General features: G+C 47.3%; 1 protein-coding gene across 2 annotated transcripts in view; it reads left to right on the top strand.

Annotated features, from left to right (window-relative positions):
- ATP1A1 (ATPase Na+/K+ transporting subunit alpha 1) overlaps nt 1-1,138 on the top strand; it is a 29,159-nt gene extending 28,021 nt beyond the window's left edge. For both annotated transcript variants that reach the window (XM_032420791.1, XM_032420799.1), the window contains exons 22-23: nt 282-373; nt 779-1,138. In XM_032420791.1, coding sequence (XP_032276682.1) covers nt 282-373; nt 779-807 — 121 coding nt within the window. In that variant the 3' untranslated portion in view covers nt 808-1,138. The remainder of the gene's footprint in view (nt 1-281; nt 374-778) is intronic.
- The last annotated feature ends 12,866 nt before the right edge of the window (nt 1,139-14,004 follow it).

The raw sequence follows: 14,004 nt of genomic DNA, 5'->3' as shown, positions 1-14,004 counted from the left end.
TCCCCCCTGCAAACCAAATTAAAAAAAGCACACTGAAGGTGGGAAGGGGATTCGTTCAGAAAGTCTGCAGTCTGCTTTCCTCTGCCCCTCTAGGCCCTGGGCATAGGGAGCAGCATTCTGTTCTCAGGACCCTGCTGTGTGGTCCATGCTAAAGGCTCAGTGCTTAGTCATGACCGTATTTGGCTCCTCCTTCCAGGCTCTTCCACTGTCGCTGATGATACAATTTCTCTTTCCTTTGAATTGTGTTCACGTGTAAATTGGTACCTGCTTCTCTTTTCCAGACCTACCTGGTGGTTCTGTGCCTTCCCCTACTCTCTCCTCATCTTCGTGTACGACGAAGTCCGAAAACTCATCATCAGGCGACGCCCTGGCGGTAAGTACAAACCTTTTAGCTTCAGCAGGGGTGCGGGGGAGGCCATGGTTCTGTGGCTTGTTTCCTCTGATAAGTCTGGTTGGCTAAGGCCCCTGGACTGCCTACAGCCACCGTCCCATCCCCAGAGGGTTTCAGAACCAATCCTATTTTAGACTTCACTAAAACCCAGTATGATACGGTGGAAAGTTGGTCAGAAATCGGAGCCATCTTCCCAGTTAACATGTCCTTTCTAAAAACATTTGAATAAAAACAGTTGAGGTCCAGTATTGAATTTGGGTGACCTCCCCCCGTCCCGGGCTTTGCCCCCCCCCCCCCCCGGGTCGCTCCTTGTCACTGTCGTTCCCCCTGTGTACTAGAGCCAGGAGGCCTCACTGCCGTGTGTCTGTCTCTCTTTGCTGCCTCCAGGCTGGGTAGAGAAAGAAACCTACTACTAGACCCCGTGTCCTGCACGCCGTGGAGCATCACGCCACACACTTCGCACCCACCCCCCACCCCCTCTTTGTGTACTTCAGTCTTGGAATTCGGAACTCTACCCTGGTAGGAAAGCACCGAAGCATGTGGGGGAAGCAAGACGTCCCGGAATGAAGCATGTAGCTATATGGGGGGGAGGGGGGAGGGCTGCCTGACAAACATCGTCTATGGGAATGACCGCGGGGATGGTTTTTATGTGCCTTTTTGTTTTTGTAAAAAGGAAAACTTGGAAAGACTGAAAGAATACATTTTATATCTGGATTTTTACAAATAAAGATGGCTATTATAACGGAATCTGTCTCGTGCCCTCATCCCTTTTGAGGCCCGGATGTGTGAGTGCGGGTCCCAGCGCGCAGCCGGGTACCGGCAGCTGCATGGGCGCCGACCAGGGACTGGCGAGCAGGGCGACCCCCAGACCCCCGGAACCAGAGCTAACCGGCCGTCTGGCTTCATCGGCTCACTAGGCGATTGGGAGTCCCAGTGTTCAGAGAACACTGTGTGCCCGGCTCTCTGATTCTGAGAGGGACTTACCTGACACATTCTCCTGTGGGCCACCTCGGGGGGGGGGGGGGGGCGTGGAGCCGTAACTCCACCTGCCACCGATCCTCTGCTGCTTGGCGGAAAGACACGTCCTGTGAAAGATTAAGTCGCTTGTTGGAGTAACACTTGCCAGCCTGGGTGCGCGTGAGCGGCAGAAACCCGCGTGTGCACCGTCTCGTGGCCGGTGTGGGTCTCACAAAGCACTTCCCTTTCACAGAGCTTGGTCCTAATGCAGCGGCAAATGGCTCCATTTCAGAAAGTGCTTATGTGCCAGAAGGCACTTAAGAAAAAAAGGTAAGGAGATCTCACTTCAGGGTCAAGTCTGAGAAGGCCTGCTTTCAGAGTGAGCGTGAGACGCCCCCCTCGCGTCCTGGCTCCGGACTGCAGCCTGAGGGCTGTGAACGAGCACGCGCCGAGGCTGTCCTTGCTTCAAGCAGCTAACGATCCAGGGTCCTTACTGCTGGCACCAGAGAGCGTGGTCTGCGGGTGATCGGAGAACGAGTTCAAGTACTTTTTCTCCTCTGGAAGTTTAATTCATTGCTCATGCCTCTCGCCTGCCACTCACTTCCAAGCTGTGCAGGCGGGACGGGAAGGGAGACCGGTAATTCCCACATACTGGCTGTCACTGTCCCTACCTCCTCCAGCCGGAGGGCTGGGTGGTCTGCCCTTAGTTTAACCCCGCCGTTCTTCCTTTCTCGGGGCACTTTCCCCCAGGAAAAGCCAGTCATCTTTAAAGAGAGCCATCTGCTCAGCCCGACATAAGGAAACCAGGAGGAAGCTTAAGAGAAAGTTGTCAGGATTCCTGGACCACGAGACAGGTGGTAACTGGCTGCTGGAGGACATGCTGGGCTTCACTGCTGTCATGGTGGCCTGAGGCCCCAGCCATGTGCTTAAACCCGCACAGCCCTGGCAGATTGGCCGACCCCACCCCTACTCCCCGCGGGTCTGCTTTCTGGCACCCCCAGAGAACTGACCAGTGAACACACACACCACTATGATGACGGTCAGTGGCCTGACGACGGTCGACACCGGGGTGACCCCAGGTGGCCTCCAGGCCAGGGCTTCTTACTGCTCTAAGCAGCCCTAGGCTTCGAGACCCCCAGAGGGAGGGTGGAGCAGGACCAGGGGAGGCTCTGAACCTCCCGTCCCCTTCCCACCAGAACACTTCTACCTTCTGACAATCCTCTGAATAAAGTTTTAGAGCCAAAAGTTTGCTCTAGAGGAAGCAGCTAAGTGATGGGTAAAACTGGTACCCAAACCAGGCCAGATCTAAGCTTTCTAAAGGCAAGACTAAATGACTGGGCTCATTCCTACTTCGCACTCGGATTCTCCCTTAAGCCCCGTTCGTAGTAGCTAAGATAGGCTCCAGAAAAATGACAGAAACAGCTCCTGAATACTGACCCCAGATACTGTCCACCCCTACAAATCTGCAATGGAACCATCCCGACCAGCCTCTTCCCTCGACTTGCTCACCTCCTAATCATCCCTCTGCCACCTCCTGGCTCCCATTAAAACCAGTCCACTGAAATTGTCCTGCTTGAGGTCACCACTGACCTGCTTGTTAGATCCAGCAGCCCATCCCAGTCCTTACTTGGCCTCTACAGCACTGATGCTCCCATCACACACTTCCTGAAACCAGACCCCCTGTCTTTCCACCATCATCATCATCATCCCTGCCCAATCCTTAGCTTTCAGCCTCCTCTTCACCTGCTCCTTGGCTGTTCATTTCCTCAGGGAGGTCCCCATTCCCTTCCCCTGCCTGCCTCATATTCCTGGGGTTTCATAACACGACATCACCCACATGGTGCTTTCCAACCCCTCAGTCTGGTCCTCTCTCCTGAGCCCCCAGACTCTTGAATCCACTTGTCTATTGGACATCTGTATCTGTTCAGAAAGCATAACACGCTAGTCTTAACCCCAAAGACAAACCCAAGTTTGAGGTCTCTCAAAATGAACCCGCTCTAGGCAATCACATCTACCACCCTGTTGCCCAAACCAGAAAGCCGGAAGTCCCATGAAGTTTCTGTCTCCCTTACTTGCTCTGGCCCCCACCACCATGCCATCGATCACCACTCACTGTCTATTCCAGTGTGGCTGAGAACAGGCTTTGTGTCTTAGGCTAGACGTAGTCACTTAACTAACTGGCCATGGGCATAGATTTTTGCTTCTCTGTGCTTCCTTTACTCTAGAATAAGGATGATATTTCAGAATTGTTGAAATGACTGCGATTGTATGTAAAGAGACAAGCATGATAAATCCCTTTCTCCCAGCACCGCCTTTCACTCCTGGCCGGTCCCCTTACTCTCAGCCTTCCTCTAACCCAGTGCAGCTCTAAGTGGTGTCTCTGGACCAGAATCACCCAGGAACCTGATGGAAATGCACCTTCTCATACAGACAGACTCCGAAACTGGAGGTGGGATGCAGCAATCTGTTTTAATAAACCCTCTAGGTGATTCTGATGCATGCCAAAATCTGAGAACCATGGCTCTGTCCCACCTTCCAAGCTCCACTTGGCTGCCTCTCCCACCATCCATGTCTTCACCCTTGACTCTAGCACATATGCACATCTTTGCTCTTCCATTCAGGCTCCTGGGAAGTCCTTCCTGTGCTACACACTGCTGTCCCGCCATCCTGCAAATCCCCTCGGCATCCCCTCCCCCAGCCCCCCCCCATCCCCCACCCCTCGGGTTGGCCCAACCTGCATTCTGGCAAATCGACTCAATTTTCTGGATACCGTTCAGGCCTAATTCCTTCTTGGGAAAGGCTCAGTGGGCCCTTGTTTTTTGCACACCTAGCACTTACGCCTGTTTTTTTTAGTGTGTTCCCTGGTGAACTACAAGTTCATGAGCATGTATTCCAGGCCATACCCTCCCCAACATCTGGCACATTCAGTACTTGTTGAATGAATGAATGCTCATTACCAGACTTTTTCTTTTTCCTATATTCTTAACATCTCGCCCTGACCTTGAATCTCAGTTTCTTAAATCAAGGCTGACACTTCACCCAAGAGGAATCCATGCCCAGGTCTACCAGCAATCTGTGAGTAGGGCCTCTGCCTCTCTCCTAACTTTAAAACTGGAAATTAGAGAGGATTCAGAAGGAGCCATGCATGGAATTAGGATGTCAAGAAGTTCAGTGGGAGAGCATGACCAGTGATGGTAGGAGGCAAAGAGATCTACGAGAGACACCAAGAGGAACACAGGTCCTTGGACATGCCTGGGTCTCAGCTTTTGAATCCCTGTCTTGGGCCTCAAATGATCTCATAAACTCTCCCCAGCTCTCACCCCAACTAGGTTGTTATCTCCTATTAGATAATTGATTAGTACTCCACTCTTTCACAGAACTCACAATGCTGTTATTCAATTATGTAATTATTAATTTCATATCCACTTTCCCCTGCTAACCTGTAAGTTCTGTGAGGTCCAGGAGCCTGTCTTTTCTGTTTTATCATAACCTCATGCTCAGCGCCTTAAAAAGAGAAGTTGGCATTCAGCATTCCCTATTTAAGGAGAAAGGCAGGTTTCAGTTCAAGATGGTGTCACAGGAAGATCCTGAACTCACCTCCTTCCACAGACATATGAAATCTACAGCTGCGTATGGAACGGTTTCCTCTGGAAAAAAACCCTAAAACCTAGATTGATGCCTACACATCAGGCAAACAAGAAAAAACCCACACTGAAGCAGGTATGCGAGGCTGAAACACAATCTTGCCATTAAGTCCACCCCTGGCATGGGTGCCCGCAACTGAAGGGAACTCAAAACCCGGAGCTTTTCCCTGAGAAGCAAAGGTCTTGTATTCTACATTGGGCACTCAGCTTTTAAGACCTTCACCTGAGCCACAAGCCCCCAAAACATTCAGCACTGAAAACCAATGGGGTTTCTGTCCATGAGACCCTTAGGGCTATACAGCAAACTGAAAAACTGCTCTTAAAAAGCCTGTGCACAGACTTACTCGACCCAGGGATGAGCACAGAAGCAGCCGATTGAGAAGCACCCGGGCTTTCGGTGCAAGAGGCTTATCTCCTGATCTTAAAGCATCAGCCTGAGGGGCCGATATCTAATTCAGCACACAGTTAAGGCCCTACGATCATCCTTTCCAGAGACCTCAGCAGGCTGGTGCTACCTTCTCGCTTTCCCTCTGTCACACTGCAGAGTGCCAGTATCTCCTGGGGAGGAGTTTGTCCATGTGTCTGGAGCCCCAGCTTTTACGGCTGTCACCCAGGGGATGGCCCTCGATCACCGAGCACTCGGTGACCAGCAGGGTGTGTATTCCTGGATCCCATGGGACGATAACAATTCAGGGGATGGTTCTTGGCTGGCTGTCACCACCAGCGCACTGCAGAGACAGCAGACTCAAAGACACACCAAGTCTCTCTGTGACAGACCTATTTCCTTGTTCAGGAGTTTCAGCCTAAGGGGCAGACTTCTGGCTTAGTACATATCTAGGGCTCTACTAAGATGCACTGTGGGAATGGAGGCCGGTAGACACCATCTTTGCACTGTCCCTCTGCCTTGCTCCAGGCTGCCAGTATCTCCCAGAAAGGAACTCATACATTTGTCTGGCACCCTGATGTCTGGGGCTACTACCCAGAGGACACCTCAAGATTACCTGGCTCTGGTGTCCAGGAGGACTTAAGCTTGCAGTCCCACAGAACTGTATGTATTTGCATTCTTTAAAAGTTGCTGCCTAAGGGTCTAGCTTCCAATCAGCCTGAACCTAGGTGCTGATTGAGCTCCTCCCCTTTCGGACACTGGCAGATCTTGGCCCACCCTCAATTACTGCGAGCCACCAAAAATAATGCTGGGACAATCACAAAGGTTTGGGATAACCAAAAGCTCGGGCAGGGTTGAACTCTAAGGTTTATTTCCTCCATGAGGCTGCTCCTTAAAGATGGGAAGAGGGGTTGTTTTATCTAATGCATAGAAACCAACACAGGAAGCCAAGGAAAATGAAGAAAACGGAATATGTTCCAAATGAAAGAACAAGATAAAACCTTGAAAAAGTATTTCATGAAACAGAAAAAAATTATTTATTTGATAAAAAGTTCAAAATAATGGTCAAAAGTGCTCATCAAACTCAGGAAAAGAATGAACACAGTGAGAACTTCACAAAGGAGACAGAAAATATAAGAAAGTACCAAATATAAAAATATAAATCTCACTAGTAAAGGTAAATATATAGTACAATTTAGAATAATCTAATGTAAAGATGGTGGACCAATCAATTTAAAGATAGCATGGAGGTTAAAAGACCAACGGTTAACAGACACACAAGATAAACAGATGTAGAACGTGACATTAAAAACCTAAAACGTGGGGGTGGGGAGGGGAGTAAAAATGTAGAGCCTTCGAATGCATTCAAACTTAAGCTGTTATCAACTTAAAATATACTGTTATAAATACCAATTGTTATACATAAGCCTCATGGTTGCCACAAAGCAAAAACTTATAGAAGATACACCAAAGTGGGGAGACGAACCAAGAGAGACTATGCACTCTGAGAAACAAACTGAGGGTTTTAGAGGGGAGGTGGGTGGGGGGAGGGTCAGCCCCGTGATGGGTATTAAGGAGGGCACGTATTGCATGGAGCACTGGGTGTTATACGCAAACAATGAATCATGGAACACTACATCAAAAACTAATGATGTAACGTATGGTGACTACCATAACATAATAAAATAAAATTAAAAAAAAAAAAAGAAGATACACCAAGGCAAGAAATCCAAGCATACCACTAAAGAGACTCATCAGATCACAAAAGAAAACAGCAAAAACAAAACAGCCAGAAAACAATTAACAAAATGGCAGTAAGTATATACCTACCAATAATTACTTTAAATGTAAATGGACTAGCTTCTCCAATTGGAAGACAGAGTGGCTGAAACAATTAAAAAAAAAAAAAAAGACCCATCTATTGCTGCCTACAAGAGACTCATTTCAAACAAAAGGACACAGATAGACCAAAAGTGAAAGGATGGGAAGATATCTGATATTCCATGCAAATGGAAACCAAAAGAAAGCTGGTGTGCTATATTCATAGCTGACTTTGAAACAAAGACTGTAGTAAGAGACAAAGAAGGGCATTATATAACGGTAAGGGGTCAATCCAACAAGATGATTTAACAGTTGTAAATATTTATGCACCCAGTGTTGGAGCACCTAAATATATAAAGCAAATATTAACAGACCTAAAGGGAGACACAGACAGTAATTTAGTAACAGTATAGGGATATTCAATAAGGAAACATCAGCCCTATATGGCACATTATGTATCTGTTAAAATTCATATGATCTAGACAATATACCATCCAAAAGCAGCAGAATACATATTCTTCTCAAGTGCACATGGAACATTCTCCAGGACAGATCATATGTTAGGCCACAAAACAAGTCTTAATAAATTAAAGACTGAAGTCACATCAAGCATCTTTTCTGACCAAAATGGTATGAAACTAGAAATTAAGTAGAAGAAGAAAGTGGGAAATATCACAAATATGTGGAGATTAAACAACATGCTACTTAAAACATCAAAAAAAGGTATCAGGAGAAATCAAAAAGTACCCTGCACTTATCACAATGAGCACTGAGTAATGTACAGAATGGCTGAATCACTATATTGTACATCTGAAACTAATAAAGCACTATATGTCAACTATAGTGGAATTAAGATTAAAAACTTAATAAATGAAAAAAGTTACCTTGAGACAAATAAGAATGGAAATACAACATACCAAAACTTATGATGTTGCATAAGCAGTTCTAAGAAGGAAGTTCGTAGTGATAAATACCTACCTCAAGAAACAAACAAAAAATTTCAAACAACCTAACTTTACACTTCCAGGGACAAAATTCAAAGTTAGTAGAAGGAAGGAAATGACAAAGATCAGAGCAGAAATAAAAAAGACAATATAAAAGATCAATGAAACCAACAGCTGGTTCTTTGAAACGATAAACAAAATTGACAAAACTTTACCTATACTCACCAAGAAGAGAGAGAGAGAGGTCTCAAATAAAATCTGAAATGAAAGAAGGGACATTACAACTGATACCACAGAAATAGATGAGATCCTAAGAGATTACTATGAACAATTATATGCCAATAAATTTGACAATGTAGAAGAAATGGATAAATTCCTAGAAACATACAAACTACCAAGATTGAATCATGAAGAAATAGAAAAGTGGAACAGACCAATTACTAGTAAGGAGATTGAATCAGTTATCAAAAATCTCCCAAATAACAAAGTCCAGGACCCGATGGCTTCACTGATGAACTCTACCAAACATTGGAAGAAGAATTAACATTAATCCTTCTTACACTTTTCCAAAAAATAGAAAGGGAGGGAACACTTCCAAATGTATTTTATGAGGCCAGCAATACCCTGATAACTAAACCAGACAGGGATGCCACAAGAAAGATTTACAAGTCAATATTCCTGATTAACATAGATGTAAAAATCCTCAACAAAATATTAACAATAAATTAATATATATTACATACATTAAATATGATATATTACATTAAATACATTAAAGGATCAAACACCATGATCAAATGGGATTTATTCCAGGGATACAAAGCTGGTTTAACACCTACTAATCAGTCAACACATACACCACATTAACAAAATAAAAGATAAAAATCATGTGACCATCTCAATAGATGCAGAAAGGCATTTGACAAAATTCAACATCCATTTATGATTTAAAAAAAAAAAACTCTCAACAAAGTGGATACAGAGATAACGTACCTCAGCATAATAAAGGCCATATATGACAAACCCACAGCGAACATCACACTCAGTGGTGAAAAGCTGAAAGTTTCTGCTCTAAGATCAGGAACAAGATAAGGATTCCCACTCTCACCACTTTTATTCAACATAGTATTGGAAGTCCTGGCCAGAGCAATTAGGTAAGAAAAAGAAACAAGACTGGTTCCGGTCCAAGATGGTGACATAGAAGACCCAGAAGTCACCCCCTCCACAGACACACCATATCTACACCTACTTACAGAGCAAATCCGCCTGAAGAAGAACTGAGGGAGGACCAAGCAGCTTCTGCACAACAATAGAGAGACCATATAGAGAATGGCAAGAGAGATGGAGACATGGTAACAAAAGGAACTTCTAGCCCCAGCACCATGAATTATAGTAGGAGGGATAACACTGAGGGACCATGAGCAGATTTGTCTACTTTGGGGCACAGAAAAAAGCCATTGTTTAAAAGTGCAACTAGAATATAAAGAAACTAGCCGAGAACCCCACAAAATGGCAGGGCTGCTGCTGGAACTCCCTCTGGGTCAGAGGGGCTAGCAAACACCACGGGGTATATTCCCCTTCCACCTTGATAACATGGAAAGGAGCAGGATCCGGGCATCTTAGCTGGCCTGCCACTTTTTTTTTTTTTTTTTTTAAGATTTTATTTATTTGACAGAGAGAAAAAGAACAAGAGAGCACAAGCAGGGGGAGCAGCAGAGGCAGAGGGAGAAGCAGGCTTCCCGCCGAGCAGGGAGCCTGATGTGGGGCTCGATCCCAGGACCCTGAGTCCATGACCTGAGCCGAAGGCAGATGCCTAACGACTGAGCCACCCAGGCGCCCCAGGCTTGCCACTTTAGTGAGCCCCAGCCCGCAGCCCACACAAGCCCCAGGTGTCCCACCAAGGTGTTCCCAGTGCAGGAGACACCAGGATATCCCTGGTCAGTGCTCACTACAGCCCCAGCTGTCTCCTCCAGGTGACACAGGCACAAAGCACCCTGGAACACTCTAAGCCTGCACCACTTCAGCTCCAGATGACTTGCCAGAGCACCCCCAGCACAGAGTACCTCAATAAATCTTGGCTCCCACCTGCCTCAGATCCAACTGCCCTACCAGTGTGCCCCTGTGTGGAGTGCCCTAGGGCCCCCTAGCTTGCACTCACTTCAGCTCCAGCTATTCTACCAGGGTGCGCTCTGCACAGAGAGCCCTGAAACTTCCCTGGCCCATGCCTACTTCAGCTCTAGCCATCCCACCAGGGCAACTCCAGCATGGAGTGCCCCAGGACCCTCAGCCCATGCCAGCCACATCTCCAACCAGCCGCCCAGCCCAAGTCACCAGGCACACCCAGTTTATACGGGGGATGACCACACACAGGAGCATTACCTCAAATTTAGAAGAAGTAGCGGTTCCACCTAATTCATAGAAACAAACACAGAAAGTCAAGCAAAATGAGGAGACAGAGGACTATGCTCCAAATGAAAGAACAAGACAAAACCTCAGAAAAAGAACTAAATGAAACGGAGATAACCAATCTATCTCATAAAATTCAAAGTAATAGTCATAAAGATGCTCACCAGACTGGAGAAAAGAGTGGATGAACTCAGAACATCAAGAGATAAAGAATATAAAAAAGAACCAATCAGAGTTGAAGAATACAACAACCGAAATGAAAAATACTTTAGAAGGAAGCAACGGTAGATCATACGATGCAAGCCCTGGGGCTAGAATGTACAGCATGGTGACTATAGTTAATAATACTGTATTGCGTATTTGAAAGAGGATCAGAGAATAAATCTTAAAAGTTCTCATCAGAAAAAGATGTGTAACTATATATGGTGACAGAGGTCAACTAGACTTCTTGTGATCATTTTGAAATATATACAAATGCTGTACACTTTAAACTAGTATGGATTTCAATTATACCTCAATAAAAAATGACAACAAAATCATTTGACGTATAAAAACATAAAGAGAAGGGCAACGAGGCGCAGGGACTTGTCCACAACCTCACGTGGCTTCCGAAGGCAAGGCTCTGCTGGTGGGCTCTGGTTTCCTGCCCTCCTGGAGGCCGACCCGCTGTGTGCAGAGCTTCAGAGGCTTGTAGGGTGGAGAGCCTCCCGGCTGGGCTCAGGCTTGCTTGTTTCATGCACGGGGTTCCATTTCCACTCCCCGTGCCCCTCACCCTGTGTGCCTAGAGAGCAGTGGTCTCAGCAGTGGTTGGGGAAGCCTGCTTTCTCAGTTTAATAGGAAGGCAATCTGGGCAAGGCATTTACGTTCTCCGAGCCTCTCTGTCTACAAAACGGAGGAGGCTGCCATACCTCCCTTACGGGGTGCTGTGAAGAATAAGGTGAAGCAAAATGTGGAAAGGATTTGGCACAGCACCAGCTCTTCATAAGGGTTCATTAACGGGTGACCTACTTCCTACCCCCGTCCCTACGCACACTCCACCGCAGCTGTGCTCAAGCATCCCCCGAAGATAAACCTAGGAGAGGCTGCTCGGTGTTCCCCAGTCACAGAAACAGCGACTTAATGCCACGCAATGTCCTAAACCACAACCATTTACAAATGAGAAAAGTGAGCCTCAGACAAGTGGAGTGACTTGCCTGAAGTCACACAGCTAGTAAGTGCCAGAAGTGGGTGAGTCTGCCTCGGACCCAGACAGTTGAGCTCAGAGTCCAGGCTCCTAAGACTTTGCAGCTGGTACTTGTAAGCAAGTGCTAGGCAAGCATCGGCATTAGTGGAAGGCTGGTGCTGGGGCCGAGGACCAGAGAAGGGCAGCGGTTTTATGAAAAAGAACAGGGAAGGGTAGAGTTGGTGTTAAAACATAAGATCACGGAAGTTTCTTGGAAATTAAGCACATGCCACTGAACAGTTACTCAAAGGGATTTGCCCCCGGGCACTGCTGGGTGACCGAGCTGCAGCTTGCATAACTGGGAAGCGTGAGGGCAGGCGGTTCTCATCCCAGGCCAGCTCTGCGGTGGCAGATCTGCTTCCCAGGCAGTGGCAGGGCTGTGAGCTGGAGGGTGGCAAGTCCCTTACCTCCTGCAGCCTCGGCGTTAATGCTGGCTCTTCAGTGGCCAGTGGTTCCAAAGCTGTCCTTCCTGGCCCTGCCTTCTATAGGGAGCAAGGATCCCCTCCCTTCCCGCAGGCAGGACTGCCTTAGTGTAATTTGTGCGTTGGAAAGCAGAACTATTTAAAGAAGTAGTTCAGTAACGTAAAGAATCTTCCTGTAGTATAGATCATTGCTCCATTTAAAACCGGCTGCAAGGTCTTAAAGTTTTCCTAAAATGACAGACATCGGAGGATGTTCATGCCAACTAAACATCGTCCCAGAAACATAGTTTCATCCTTTGCTACAATGAGAGTCTGCTGTGTGTGGGTTCCTCCTCTTCCCAAAGAACAGAGAGCAGAACCCTGAAAGCCAGCTAGCCCTTCGCCAGCACACTCAGCTCTTCACGCGTGCGCTGGGAGAGAAGCCCAGAGTCTTTGCAGGTCATTTGCCCCAGTGCCCTGAGCTCTGGTGCCAATGGGACAGTACCTTCTAAGGGAAAGGGAAGAGACATTTGTGGATCCTGTACTATGTGCCTACAGCACTGTCTTTGCAGCTTAATGCTTATTTCATCAAGCTGCCTCCCTCTAGGGACTCAAACACACCCTATGTTGCCACTGGTAGTTTTTCATCTCAACATACCCTAAAGCCAGGAGCTCCCACACACACACAGACTCCCCGATACTTGTGGGTCCACACACACACGGGCATCCCTCTGGGTACAACTGTTCCAAAGTAGCAGTTAGAGGACGGTATGGCAGCAACTCGCTAGTTGTTCAACACAGACTGTGCCCCCTTTCCACCGAGTGCCCAGTAAGACCACATTTCCTGGCCTCCCCTGTGAGATGCAGCCATGCAAAGAGATCTGAGCTGACTGCTACACGGATCACCTCCCGGCCTGGCCCATAAGCCCTTCCCCAAAAGTTCTCATTCTCTTTCTATATCCATCTGCTGAATGAAAAAAGACATAGTAAGGCCTTTAAAGCAGACAAGTAAGGCCCTCATCCTTGGCTGCACACTGAAATCACCCAGAAACCTTCCTATCTATCTCCACGCCTGGGCTGCCTCCCAGACCAATTAGATAGGGATGTCAGGACGTGGAACCCTGCTAAAGCTCTCCAGATGATTCCAACGTGGTTCTCAACACGTGTGCCCTGTCCAGCAGCATCACTTGGGGACTTGTAAGAAAATGCCCATTCCCAGGCCCCCCAGCTGCTGAATCAGGGCCCTGGGGAATTGTCTCTCCAGCTCTCAGGCTGAGAGCTGCTGCTCTGAAGGAAGGTAAGCTGCAAGACAGAAGGAGCTTGGGTCCCGAGCTGCCTGGAAGAGGGCCACATAGGAGAGCTGTATCAGAAATACCCATGTTGGGAGAGTGAGTTATAAACTTTTGGTAAGCCATTGGCTCAGGAGGTGTTTATGTGGCTGAAGAGAGAATATGGAAGATCAGAAGGTGGGTCTAAGCAGTGGTGTGTGAGAGCTAGCTCCTACCAGCTCGTCTGATTGTTCAATTTTCAGGTCCTTTGCAAGCCAGCCAACTTCACACAGATAGCCTGAAATTGGCCGAGGTTGGAATATGTACAACACAGAAGTTATCAAACACTGAAACCAGGCTTGTTTTCCCAGAGCTGGTTGTTAAACACTAACCAGGACCAAGTATCAGAGAGTGGGAAGGCAGCATGGTACAATGGTCCTGGACTGTGATGAACCATCAGAGATGATGCCTCCAACACGTGAAACTCCCTAGGCCCTGCCAGCATTCAGGCTTCTCCTGACAATGCCCTGTCTTTGCCAAGTCCTTGTACTCAGCGATTCTGGAA

Source organism: Phoca vitulina, unplaced genomic scaffold (genome assembly GCF_004348235.1).
Source record: "Phoca vitulina isolate PV1807 unplaced genomic scaffold, GSC_HSeal_1.0 scaffold2, whole genome shotgun sequence".
Taxonomy (NCBI): domain Eukaryota; kingdom Metazoa; phylum Chordata; class Mammalia; order Carnivora; family Phocidae; genus Phoca; species Phoca vitulina.
This window is presented reverse-complemented; position numbering and strand designations above follow the sequence as displayed.